The sequence below is a fragment of the Mytilinidion resinicola genome (assembly GCF_010093595.1).
Source record: "Mytilinidion resinicola strain CBS 304.34 unplaced genomic scaffold BDZ99scaffold_6, whole genome shotgun sequence".
NCBI classification, from domain to species: Eukaryota; Fungi; Ascomycota; class Dothideomycetes; order Mytilinidiales; family Mytilinidiaceae; genus Mytilinidion; species Mytilinidion resinicola.
Window position 1 is genome coordinate 235,031 of NW_022985442.1, and position 12,349 is coordinate 247,379.

Below are 12,349 nucleotides of genomic sequence, written 5' to 3' on the forward strand. Positions count from 1 at the left end.
TCGAATTCCTGCCTCGTGGTCGACGGCCGTGCGAGCCCACTGCCCGGGACCGACCCCAAAAATCCCAGCGGTGCCTGAGGTGTGCGGTGCGAGACTGGGCATGCTGGAGACCTCTTCTGCGACCCGTCCCGCGAGCATGCGCCCAAGACCTCATCGCTCTCCCACCACCATCCCTCCGGGTACTGGAAGCATGAATCGCGTGTACCCGCAGCGTACGGCAAAATGCGGAGGGAAATGACAAGACGCGGCCAGATAAGCTCGTGGCCGGGCAACCCGCTCGCAGGGCTGCTCATGTTTCCCCGTCCATCTCACTGCTCACCTAGCGGAAGGTGGGTCGACAGAACACTGACAGGTCGGCCGGTACACCGCCAGCTCTTCCAATTTGCGGGCCTCTCGGTGTGTTTTGCACTGACGGGAACCCCGTTGCGGGGCACGCCATCGCATTTGGGCTAGCAGCGGAAGAAGTAAGGAGTCTGTCCGTGTCGAGGATGGGCACATTGCATCAGAATGCCCTATGCATCAAGAGCCCGCTTCCTAGGCCTCCAGCCTGCCGGGTTGGTCGCTGTGCAGGATCGACGATGCTGAAGGTCTCCCGCCTGTGTGCTCTGGGTTAGCCAGGGCGCTTGGAGCGAGGGCATGATCGAACGTCAGCCGTAGCAATAGGCGTCAGCCGACCGTTAGGTGCTGCGAAGGACTTACCAAACCCATACGACCTCCCGACTGTCTGGCTCGTATATTAGGCAGAATGCCCTTTGTTTTCCAAGCCGTCCTGATTTTACCACCTCCTTGAATTTGATGCAAGTTTTTCCGCATTCGTCCAACTGCTCCGTCGACGAATTCAGCCTGAAGGTGTATTGTAGGTGCCACCCCAGACAACCCTTTAAGATTGCCTACCTTAGTCTTGATGTCAGTGTCGGAATAGGGACTCTGAACATTCGGTCACCTCCTTATCGAGGACGTAACTCCGCACAAAAGCCACATGATCGAGGCTGGACAAATGCGAAATATGCGAAAGCATGTGAGTTTGAAATTTTGGTGCGTAGCGTAAGAAAGGAGAATGACGCAACCGAACTCGGTCATCGGCACTGAAACGCCCTTAACTCAGGTGAAGATATCGGCAACTAGGACACAATCCGAGATAAGGCAAGCGTCGACATCGAGGTATAACATGCGCAAGTATCAAAAGTCCCCGTTCGACTCGTCAGAATCAAGCCAACCACGACACATCTCCACAGCGCGTCCCCACTTTTTGAACATCTTAGCACTCTCTTCCTTGGACATATTTGACTGGAAAATCATGCGGTCTTTCTGATTGATCTCCTTGAGTTCGTCGAATTCTTTCCAGATGTCGACCGCGAAGCCGGCCGCGATCGCTGCGCCCAGAGAAGTCGTCTCGCGCATGGCTGGTCGGTCAACTGGAATGCCGATGATGTCTGCTTGCGTCTAATCTCGTTTAATTCCCTAATGAAGCTGCAAGGTGGAATATCTGACCCGGTACTTACTTGCATGCATAGATTCGAGTTACTCATACCCCCGTCCACGGCGAGCTCGGCAAGTTTATGACCGCTGTCCCGCTCCATGGCATCCAAGATGGCTTTCGTCTGGAAGCATGTGGCCTCTAGGGTGGCCCGGGCAATGTGCCCGCGTTCTGTATGCTGCGTTATGCCGAAGATCGTCCCTTTCGCATCATCAATCCAATAGGGCGCGAACAGGCCACTGAAAGCAGTGACAAACACGCAACCTCCATTATCCTCGACGGACGCTGCGAGGTCACTAATCTTGTCTGATTGGGTAATAAAGCCCATGTTGTTCATGAGGAATTTAACCCCACTTCCAGCGACGGCAATACTCCCTTCTAGTGCGTATATCGGTTTCTGTCCGAATTGGTACGCGACAGTAGCAAGCAGCCCGTGTTTCGATATCACTGGTTTGTCCCCAACGTTGTACAAGAGGAAACAACCGGTGCCGTATGTGTTCTTCGCACAGCCAGGACTGAAACCTTGTTGGCCAACGAGAGCAGCAGACTGGTCACCCAAGCAGCCTGTGATACGGATATTTTTGAGAGCACCAGAAGCCATAGAACCAAAGGAATCTGGACAAGAAGAGGGCACAATCTTGGGTAGCCGTATCTTGGTCGTATCTAGACCGAAAAAATCCAAAAGAGTATCGTCGTATTGAACAGTATGTAGATTCATGAACATGGTTCTAGAGGCATTCGTTGAGTCAGTGACGAAAACGTCCTTCTCCAATCCGCCGTTCAGATTCCAGAGTATCCAGGTATCCATAGTCCCAAACGACAATCGACCCTCGTCATACGCCTTCTGGACAGATTCTACGTTCCGGAGAAGCCATAGTAACTTCACGGATGAGGGATATGTTGACAGAGGAAGGCCACATATCTGCAGCAGATCTTCGGCGCCATCTCGCTCTTTGAGGTCGCGCACCATCCCCTTGGTTCTGGTATCAGGCCAGGCGATAGCATTATGGAGGGGCTCGCCAGTCTTCGTGTCCCAAACCACGGTAGTCTCGCGTTGGTTGGTGATCCCGATGGCTTTGATATCGGAAATCTCGTGGCCTTGTTGGATGAACGACTTGGTTGCATTCTCTATGCAGTCGTGAACAGACTCAATGATGTCCCGTGGATTGTGCTCATGCCATCTGTAAACAGCGTTTAATGCCTGCTGTACCAGCCAAGGTGCGTCTCGGGGGTACTCACCCCGATTCAGGGTACATCTGGGTGAACTCAACCTGGTGCGAAGCCACAGGATGGCCGACGCCATCGAAGATGATGAACCTGGTACTGGTCGTGCCCTGGTCTATGGAGCCGATGAAGAACTTCTCGAGCTTCGTCTCGTCCAGATGGCCGCCATCAGACCCCGTAACGTCCGCTTTGGGCACCGGCTGTGGGTCAGCGGCGCTGCTGATTTGTTCCTCATGGGCCATTGTACGCGTCTGGTCTTCTGTGAGATGTTCTGACGGAGAAAAATGTGCTGCAGCTTCGAAGCGACCGTCCTGATGTTTGCTGTGAATCTCTGAGGCGCGGGGCGCGTGGATCCTTGCCTAGGTGCCGAGGGAGCGGCGTGGTGCCGTTGCAGTAGTCCACGGGTTACTAGTTGTAGTTAAGGTGCCGTTGTTAGGCCGGGTCTAGAAACTCTTAAGGCTGCCAGAGGGAGGCGCAAAAAACAAAAGGCATTATCCTGAATGAGGTCATGTTGGATGGTCGGGGAAGGTGGGAGCGGCGGGGATCGCCCGCGACGTGAAGAACTTGGTTGACATCACGGCCGTGCACCTCAGCATTCAGTGCGGGGATGGTCGATGGATTCGCATCCGTGCATGCAGCCAATCACTAAGCCCGGTGTCTCGCGTTAAGAAATCCCGTCAATCACATCCCGGGAGCTTGTCCAAGATGGTAATGAGGCTTCGGGCGACGGGATAATAGTCGGGGTTTGACGCGAACTTGTGAGCGGAAGGGACTTTCTTTTTGGCGATGCTGCCCAACTTCAATGGAAACTCCGTTCTTCAAACCATATCTCACGATCTTTATCCTTGGAAAATGAAGAAAGACACCCCTGCTACTATATAACTGGAGGCAGGCCCCGCGGACCATTAGGTTTTTGGCGTTCCAAGATCCAGATCTCTGGATCTCGGTATCACGTGAATGTTGACCGATGACTGGCGTGGCCTCATTGGAGCTCTTCGGAACAACAGAGGAAGGCCAAGATTCAATTAAGAGGGGAATTCTTAACAATGGATAATTTTTGCAGACGCCAGGCACCGGAGAAGTAAGAACGTGACCTCCTAAAGTGTCTTAGTGAGGTAGCTCCTAATAGCCAACTCAGTTTGATAGTTAGCGTTCACTTCTCATCTCGTTTTTTGCAAGGCCATAGAGTCTCATAGGAAACATTCGTTATTCAAGCAAAGTCTACTCACGCGACCTCGACCTGAACGCTCCACCTAATCTGTTCTGAGTGGACAGGATTTGGCGATACTCAACCCACCTATATCTATACACAAAGCCTCTGATGCTCCAAAAGGATTTTGCTTACCCATCCCTCAGCACTCCCATCTAGACAGTTTAGCAGTTCCAGCAGTCATGTACCGCGAGGTCCGAACCAATGTCCTGCATCTGAAATCGCGCTAAAAGTCGAACTGGCTGCCTTACACAGTTTAGCGCGTGAGATTGCCTTCAAGGTTTCATGAGATATCTTCCTATGAACTAGACTGTATATCATCTAAAAGCCTCAAATGCACGGCTTTATCCCCCCTAACACCGTTCCTGTTCTCATTTCCTCCGTCTCTATCTCCGCTGCAACATTCCCACCTTCGCGGTATATATACAGTACCTGCTTCACCTCAGAGAACCATTTATCTTCAAGCTCCCTTCAAACAGCCAACCTCAATCTCTACACCACCACCTTTCCCGAATCATGTCCACCCCCATCCCCAAGCCCCTCACCTGGCTCATTACCGGCTGCAGCTCCGGCTTCGGCCTCTCCCTCACCCGCCTCCTGCTCTCCACCCCCCACACCGTCATCGCCACCTCGCGCAACCCCTCCAAAACCCCCGACCTCGTGCGCCTCGTCACCGCCGCCAACCCCTCGAACAAATGGCTCACCCTCGATGTCACATCCCCCGCCTCGCCCGCCTTCATCCACAACCTCGAAGCCGCGGGCGTGCACATCGACGTGCTCGTCAACAACGCCGGCTACTCCATCTTCGCGCCCATGGAGACGGTGCGCGACGCCGAGATCCGCGCGCAGATGGAGACGGTCTTCTTCGGCCCGCTGCGGCTGCTGCAGGCGGTGCTGCCGGGGATGCGGGCGCGCAAGCGCGGGACGGTGGTGAATTTCAGCTCGGGCGCCGCGTTGGAGGGGCAGCCGACGATGGGGGTCTACGCGGGCGCGAAGGCGGGGTTGGATGGTGTGTGCATTTCCCTTTCGTCCCTTTCTACTTGTTGTTTGTGGGCATGGTGCGGTGGGCTGACACGGCTGCGTTTTAGGTGTGGCGAAGGTCCTTGCGAAGGAGGTGGCGCCGTTCAATATCCGGATCTTGACGGTCGTGCTGGGCACCTTCAATACGAATATGGGGAATGCGGCGGTCTTTGGGGAGGGGGGGCTGCCAGGAGATTATGAGGGGACTATGACGGAGAAGTTCTTGCAGATCATGAAGAGCGGCACGTGGCCGCCGAATGGGGATAAGGAGAAGGCGATGAAGGCTGTGTATGAGGTTGTCGTTGGGGAGGGGATCGGGGAAGGAAGGGAAGCGGAGAAGTTGTTGCTATTGGGGAGTGATATGATGAAGAGAACGGAGGGAGTGAGGGAGCAGTTGGGGCATGCGTTGGAGGTGTTTGGGGAGGTGGCGAAGGGGTGTGATATTGAGAAGTAATTAGACGGTAGTCTTAAAGGAGGCAAGACAGATTTTGAGAGTATAGGACTGTATTGAGAGTAGACTAGTCTAGAGTAATCTCATGGTCGTCGAATCAATCATCTTCAGAGGCTCCGTTGGGCTGATTGTATCCCTCAAAGGAATTTGTTAACCTCCTGATCAACAGCAGCATCCACGAAACCGTCCGCGCCCTGAGGCAGGCCCTCTGAATTCGCGAATTTGTTGATCTCTACACAAGCGTTAGCATCTTGTCTCATCCCGCATGCTATCATGAGACACCAAACTCACCAGTGTTGATAGCCCCGTCCTCACCCGTTGTCTTCAACCCACTCATGAAGCCGCCGCCACCAGAGTTCTGCTGCTGCTGGTCGTTGCCGCCAGAGTTCTGCTGTTGTTGCTGGTCATTGCCGCCGCCATAGCCTCCGCCCTGGTTATCGTTTCCACCCTGGTTATCGTTTCCGCCGCCATAGCCTCCGCTCTGGTTGTCGTTTCCGCCTCCATATCCTCCGCCCTGGTTGTCGTTGCCGCCCTGGTTGTTGCCGCCTTCGAACTTCTGTTCCTCTTCGCGGAGGAATCCGGACATGTTGATTCTAGTTGGTAGGGGTTGAAAGGCTTGGTTATGTGTAGACTGAAGAACTAATGACTCAGGAGAGTAGAGAAGTGATCAGTGTGTATATGGAGAATTCAAGTGGACAGGTCGTGGAGGTGTTTATGTACCCCTCTAACCCCTCTATCTAACGCGGCTAGCGGGACACCAACAAGAAACGAAACGAGCTATGACGAAAGCGCAGCCCGGCCTGGCTAGCCAGGCTCAAAGGCGTCAAGCCTGGTGATAGTGAATCAAGTCGCGGCGCGTTATCGGGTCGGGCATCACCGTGCTTGCACACTTGGGTTCTCTAATGCAGACCTAGCGTCATCACCACGCGCGCCTTTCTCTTCCCGTGTGGAGTTCGCACATCTGTGTAGGGTTGTAATAGATGTTATTGGTCATGGGCAGGTACCTGTGTAGGGAATGGTGGTGATATCCATAGCTGGGCGCCGAGCCCGCCCAATTTGCTTAGCAAAGCTTAAGTCTCGGGCATGGACCAATCATACTTCATCAGGACACGCTTCTAATGTGGACAAGTCCTGACAGGAACAGGATAGGCAACGGAGCTAGAGGGCATGCTTAGGCGTAGATGGTTCTATGTCCACTAATAGCAACATGTCTTCGTTACCTACGAGTAGAATAAATGGTACTTAACAAGGCTAACAATTTTAGTGAGAAACCAACAACTTGCAGCCCTGGCATTGTAGAAACATGCGTACAACCAGAGACTGATAACTGGACAGAGAAGATAAGGGAACATAGGTAGAGTCTCTGAGGAATGGAACTCGAGAAGCCTGGGTGCTTCTGCACGGTGGCGTCGCTCGTCACGTGATGAGGTTTCCCAGCTAGGAAGTCTGGAGTACCGAAAGTGAAGAAAACGGTACGGAATATCTCAGCACGGTGAAAGGTCCCGGCTGAAGTTTTAGAGTCGCATGTAAATGCTTGTTGCTGGTGGAAAGCTTTCTGCCTTGCATGTTGCCCAGGTTCGAGCGAGCGGCCCGTCCAGGAAGTCAGATCGTGTGAAATGAAATAGAAAGGAGAAACTGTTTCGTATCAACTACCCCATACTTATGAGAAAACTGAGTCCAATATTTCTAAAGCTTTTCAGAGGTTGAACGGCAGAGTATGTTCGTCACATGAAGTCGTGTTCTGGTTCCACAAACCCCTGGATCGACATCTCCCCGCCGCTTCCCGTCACAAAAATCTACCAACACGATACTATGGATGACGCTGACTTCCCTGCCGACGGCTTCTACGTCCTCGTCACAGGCGCAAACAGGTAATCCCAACTCTCATCCTATCAATGCCCAAAGCATTCAACATCTAGCTAATTGATCCCAGCGGCCTGGGCCTAGGAATTGGCTGCCGCCTTATCGACGAATTCCTGCACACACGGCCCCAATCCCAAACCCTCGTCCTCATCAGCACAACGCGCGACACCCGGAAAGGCGCCGCGACGACCGCTGCGTTCCGCAAATATCTTAAAGATGCGTGTAGGAAAGCGGAGCGCAGTATCCCGGGCTTCACGATGCTGCTGCAACGACGCGTGCAGTTCCGCGAAGAGATACTGGATCTGACCTCCCTCCTTTCCGTGCAACGTCTCGCGACAAAACTAAAGAGGGAGCTACCCCATCTCGACGTTCTTATATGTAATGCCGGCATCGGCGGCTGGACAGGCGTGAATTGGCCTCACGCCATCTGGACTGTCCTAACAGACACGGTCCACACAACTACGTGGCCCGAATTCAAGATATCAGGCGTGGGATGGGTCACAAAACCACAACTACCAAAGGATTCGAAAGGCAATCAGCCCCCGGAACCACCACTCGGCGAGGTCTTCTGCGCGAATCTATTCGGGCACTACGTTCTCGGCCACGCGCTGATGCCACTCCTCTCGGCGGCAGCTACAGAAGGAAGCGGACGCATAATCTGGATGTCCAGCATCGAAGCGCCAGCGTGCGACTTCAACGCCGACGACTTCCAGGGCCTGAAGTCGTCGAACGCGTACGAGAGCTCGAAGCGGATCACGGACATGTTGGGTATGACGGCTGAAATGCCATCGACGGCGCCATGGACGAGTACGTATTTCTCGACTACCTCAACACCTGAAAAGCACGCGGAGGCTGGGCATGAGAAGAGTAGCAAACCGCGAATCTACATCACCCACCCGGGCATCTGCGCAACGGGCATTTTCCCCCTCCCCTGGATCCTCGCCCTTGGCATGACGGCCGCGTTCTGGCTGGCGCGCTGGTTAGGGAGCCCGTGGCATCCTATTACGGCGTACAAGGGGGCAACGGCGCCGGTGTGGGTGGCGCTGGCGGAGCAGGGGATGCTGGATGCGATGGAGCGGCGAGAGGGGCGGGGGAAATGGGGCAGTGCGACGGATAGGTGGGGGAATGAGCGAGTGGAGCGGACGGAGGTGGAGGGGTGGGGGTGGGGCGGAAAGGTGGGCGAGTTTAGCAAGAGGAAGGGGAGGTGGCGGCATGCGACGGATCTCACGGCGGAACGGAGGGCAGAGTTTGAAGAGTTGGGGCGCTTGGCGTGGACGGAGATGGAGAGGTTGAGGGGGGGGTGGGAAGGGAGGTTGGAGGGGTTGGAGGGGTTGGAGTAGGGATGGGAGTACGCATCTGGTCACACATCTGGTGGCACTCTGGGTTGGGCGCTAGAGTTGTTGTACGGGATGGATTATAGAGGGAGTACATAGTCGCGGTTATGGTACATGGATCAAGGTCACGTCGCGTAGACAACGAGAGGTCACCGAGTACCGGGACTTTGACCCGCTGTACAGGTGTCACGTGATGCGATCCCAGCAATGCGATCGCAAGATACGACGATACACCGCGAGAAGGGCGAGATTACCGTCGATGGCTATTGCTGGCTCGGAGGCGCTGCAGTGTCGCAGTCATCGTCACGTAATACGGCTTGCTGCATTGATGCAGGCGAGACGGTCTTTGTTCCGACGACGTGGTTTCTCTAAGCGTCGTTAAGGCATCTGGAACTGGTGTGTGCGGTGCCTCTTACATCCGTCGGCAAGCACTCCGTTGGCCACGGCATGGCGCACCGGGGGGAGTCGTAGGGACGCGGCATTGCCACGTCAAGCAAGACGTGACGCCGCCACCTGCTTATCGTGAGTTTCCATGGTGTGGTATGGTGTGGTGAAGCCTCAGGCGCTACGAAGGAACAGCGGGCCTGCGGGAACGAGTGATGACAGGGAGGCGTTGCAGGGCCCTCCTTGCAGCAAGTTTCGCATCTCTCCAGGCTCGTTCGCTTGGACGCATCGCAGCGGGAAGAAGGAAGCTGGAATAGAACGACGGCTTGCATGGCCGCATCTGGCATCACGCTGTCTTTTCCTCTCTTTCTCTCATGCGATAGATGGGGTGGTGTTTTCCGCATCACGATAGCGACTGACCTCAGGCTAGGGGCTGCTGCAGGTTGAAGACCTGGCCCCGTGTGATAGTGCAGTGATCCCGACGGTTGTGATCTGGCTGGCGATCCAGTGAATAGCGGTCCAATAAGCAGCGTTGGCTCGTCTCCCCGGGATTGCGAGCACGGCGCAGTCGGCAGCCCGGCCCGTTCTTTTCACACATTCCAGGTCGTCGCCCGCTCAACCCGTCGCGCCCTAAAGCTTCCCACCAGCCCAACTTCCAACTTCCAACCACCTCAGCATCCTCAACTCTCCCCTCCAAGGCCTCGCTCTGTGTGCTGCTCCGAGCTTGCCTATAGGTAGCGTCCCGTCTACCCGCGTTGGCCCGGCGTCGCTGATTAGTTTTCGTCGCAGACCGCCCATTCACCTCTCGCTCAGACCGCGTCCTCGAACCATCTCACTCCGCTGCCACGGCCTCACAGGTCATGGATCCCAAGCCGGAGCCTCTCCCCAGCGACTTCCCTCCCATGTTCGCTCGCGAGTTCGCCGACAGCGTCTCCTACTAGAGATCGTGGGCTCGCATGTGAGCGACTGAAACACCAGCTCCGGCGATCTTTCACCCCAAGATCGTCGCATATCTGCTGGCGCCCTCCTTGCGTCGCGCATCACGCTATCCCGCTTCACCTTTAGGCTTTATGCTCGCGCGACGACAATATCTACACACTTCACCCGACATCGCGACCCAGGGCTCTCCCCCTCTCCTCTCTCCATCAACATCACACGGCCTGCTGCTCATGGGCTAAGAAAAGTTCTTCTACAACACGGCAACTGGAGGCGCTGGGCTGATATTTCTTTGTCTGGCTCTGACGTGGGGGCTGCGGTTGGCGTACAAAGGCATTGTTGCTTTATATCCACCAGCGTTTCTTATAATACTCATTGCTCTGCATTTCTGTCGCACGCCTCCAATACATCAAAATACCCACTATCAAACCTAAAATCAACAACCGCGCAATCTACAACATGTCTACTCATCGCAGCGCCTCACTAGGCCCCGACGCAGACCCCAGAACCCCACCGCAGTTTGTCCCTAAGCGCACTGTCTCTACCGAGCCGAAATCTGAGTACCTGAGAGGGGTGCTTGAGTCGAGGCGCCCTAAGGGTTCGCTGACGCCTTCGCCTGCCCCGCCGACGGTAGCGGAGTCGCCGTCAGATTCGGATGATGACTGGACGCCGAGTGATGAGGATGAGAAGCGCCAGACTTTGAACCGTCATCTTCGCCGTTTGTCAATGGATGCCCCGCTTGATATCAAGACACCCCACCGACAGAAAACTCGCGCGGAACTGGCGCAAGATAAAGACAAGATGGAGAAGAACGGCTTTGCAATCGGCCTACGCATCGTCCTGTTGGAGGAGCAAAACGCCAAATACGCAAAAGAGTTGGAGGAGGCTCGCGAGCGCCTCGAGGAGCTCGAAGGCGTCAAAGAAGACAACCGCGAGCTTCGCGAGGAGCGAGATATGATGGAGCTAAGACTTCAGAATGTGGACACTCTACTCGCTGGAAAGGATGACGATATCGCGGAACTCACTGCAATCAACGACGAGACTATCAAAGAGATGGAGAAGCGGGATGCTGGTCTTGAAGAAGCAGCTGATATGATCCTTTCCCTTGAGGAGGAGAATACCGCTTTACGCCAACAACTCGAGAGCTCTAGGTCTGTCACTGTTGTTAACAGCAGCGACTACTTCAGTATGGACGGTGAAAAGATGCTTACAGGTCGTACATCTCTCGCCAGCATTGCAGAGTCCAAATTGTCCTCGTCTGAGAACCACTCCGATTACTACAGCCAGCCAGGATCTCCCCAGGTAAAGCCATCGAAGACTCCGTCCCCCAAGAAGCCAGCCAGGCCAGCTTCCTCGAGGATCCAAAACATGATCTACAATAACTCGAAGGGTCACGGCTCGGTCTCCGAACTCCGCAAGCGAATCTCTCATGTATCTCTCACGGACAAAGACTCTGTCCACTCGGCCCCAGACTATGCACCCTCCGCTATTTCCACCGTCCCTAGTCTCCCAAACATCAAGCCACCAGGTCCTCGGCGCCCCGTCAACCGCGCCGAACCCCACCTCAACACCTCCCTATCTGCCGAAACCATTCAACAAGAGCGCTCACCGCGAAAAAGCTCCCTCTACCCCAACTCTCTCGCTCTCCGCGACCGCTTTCACAAAGATCAAACCGCGTCACGAATCCCCCAATCCCCATCAACCACCCACCGCGACTCCGGTATCCCCACCCCCGTGCTAGAGCAAGAATCCTACAAAGGCATGGTCCCTCCGCGAGGTAGTAGCAAAGCCTTCGCCCGCCGTAACAGCTCTGTCGACCAAGACCCGGCTGAAGAGTCTCCTGATTTGCCACAATCGTCCGTTCAGTCTTCGCCGGAGAGCACAGAGACAGAGTTCACGCAGCCGAACCAGCAGAACTGGTGGGAAGGCTACCAGCGCTTTACGGCGAAACAGAATCCAGCGTTACCAAGACCGGCGGTGACGCGGACCAACACGGCGCCGAATTTATTCAATCCAGCAGAAGATGAGGAGGAGTTTATGGAGAGGATGAAGGGGGTTGGTGGGAGGCGGAGGTAAGGTATTGGGGAGGGCATCTGATTTTGATTTGGAGTTTTATGGCATGGCGTATCTGGCCAAAATCTCGGAAGGGATCGAGAAATGGCGTATGGTGCATTTGCATGGGCTCTTCCATGGAAGGGATGCGGTGTATTACTACGTTCGTGAGCTTTCTGATCTTTTCTACCGTTCGATGATGCGAGCTTTGAGCGGTGTCTCCTGGTGAAAGGGGGAGGCTTTTTTAGACTTGACCTGGCAAGCATGGCGCAAGCTGAGATTCGAGACTTAATATATCCATGATGCTTTTGCACACTGCCATTTATCATGTCTCGATTTCGTGATAATCTGACCATGACCACGTGATTACAAGCCACCTCGCTCCTCCGCGCAGGACC

The 12,349-nt window shown here is 54.9% G+C and overlaps 5 protein-coding genes across 5 annotated transcripts; 3 read left to right on the forward strand and 2 right to left on the reverse strand.

Annotated features, from left to right (window-relative positions):
- Positions 1 to 1,002: 1,002 nt before the first annotated feature.
- On the reverse strand, positions 1,003 to 3,211 carry BDZ99DRAFT_460878 (glycerol kinase). Its single transcript, XM_033719483.1, has 3 exons — positions 2,717 to 3,211; positions 1,503 to 2,658; positions 1,003 to 1,443 (listed from the first exon to the last, which is right to left on the reverse strand). Exons 1-3 carry the CDS (start codon positions 2,941 to 2,943, stop codon positions 1,180 to 1,182), a joined length of 1,647 nt encoding a protein of 548 aa, XP_033579062.1. The 5' UTR covers positions 2,944 to 3,211; the 3' UTR covers positions 1,003 to 1,179.
- A 1,216-nt stretch (positions 3,212 to 4,427) lies between these two features.
- On the forward strand, positions 4,428 to 5,385 carry BDZ99DRAFT_439028 (NAD(P)-binding protein; the record flags this gene model as incomplete). The annotated part of the gene is made up of 2 exons (XM_033717643.1): positions 4,428 to 4,920; positions 5,000 to 5,385. 2 exons carry the CDS (start codon positions 4,428 to 4,430, stop codon positions 5,383 to 5,385), a joined length of 879 nt encoding a protein of 292 aa, XP_033579063.1.
- A 37-nt stretch (positions 5,386 to 5,422) lies between these two features.
- On the reverse strand, positions 5,423 to 6,365 carry BDZ99DRAFT_496617 (uncharacterized protein). Its single transcript, XM_033723454.1, has 2 exons — positions 5,674 to 6,365; positions 5,423 to 5,614 (listed from the first exon to the last, which is right to left on the reverse strand). Exons 1-2 carry the CDS (start codon positions 5,966 to 5,968, stop codon positions 5,520 to 5,522), a joined length of 390 nt encoding a protein of 129 aa, XP_033579064.1. The 5' UTR covers positions 5,969 to 6,365; the 3' UTR covers positions 5,423 to 5,519.
- Positions 6,366 to 7,180: 815 nt separating this feature from the next.
- On the forward strand, positions 7,181 to 8,585 carry BDZ99DRAFT_439031 (3-keto-steroid reductase; the record flags this gene model as incomplete). Its single annotated transcript, XM_033717644.1, has 2 exons — positions 7,181 to 7,253; positions 7,316 to 8,585. The coding sequence occupies exons 1-2, from the start codon at positions 7,195 to 7,197 to the stop codon at positions 8,583 to 8,585; spliced, it is 1,329 nt and encodes a 442-aa protein (XP_033579065.1). The 5' UTR covers positions 7,181 to 7,194.
- Positions 8,586 to 10,254: 1,669 nt separating this feature from the next.
- Positions 10,255 to 12,132, forward strand: BDZ99DRAFT_460882 (uncharacterized protein). The gene has a single exon (XM_033719484.1). It carries the CDS (start codon positions 10,359 to 10,361, stop codon positions 11,973 to 11,975), a length of 1,617 nt encoding a protein of 538 aa, XP_033579066.1. The 5' UTR covers positions 10,255 to 10,358; the 3' UTR covers positions 11,976 to 12,132.
- The last annotated feature ends 217 nt before the right edge of the window (positions 12,133 to 12,349 follow it).

Excerpts from the sequence above, each read along its gene's own strand:
- BDZ99DRAFT_460878 (XM_033719483.1), bottom strand. The coding sequence starts at position 2,943 with ATGGCCCATGAGGAACAAATCAGCAGCGCCGCTGACCCACAGCCGGTG. Across the intron at positions 2,659-2,716 it reads CAGATGTACCCTGAATCGGG|ATGGCATGAGCACAATCCAC; the intron begins GTGAGTACCCCC and ends CGCTGTTTACAG. Across the intron at positions 1,444-1,502 it reads ACTCGAATCTATGCATGCAA|ACGCAAGCAGACATCATCGG; the intron begins GTAAGTACCGGG and ends AAACGAGATTAG.
- BDZ99DRAFT_496617 (XM_033723454.1), bottom strand. The coding sequence starts at position 5,968 with ATGTCCGGATTCCTCCGCGAAGAGGAACAGAAGTTCGAAGGCGGCAAC. Across the intron at positions 5,615-5,673 it reads GGACGGGGCTATCAACACTG|AGATCAACAAATTCGCGAAT; the intron begins GTGAGTTTGGTG and ends ACGCTTGTGTAG.
- BDZ99DRAFT_460882 (XM_033719484.1), top strand. The coding sequence starts at position 10,359 with ATGTCTACTCATCGCAGCGCCTCACTAGGCCCCGACGCAGACCCCAGA.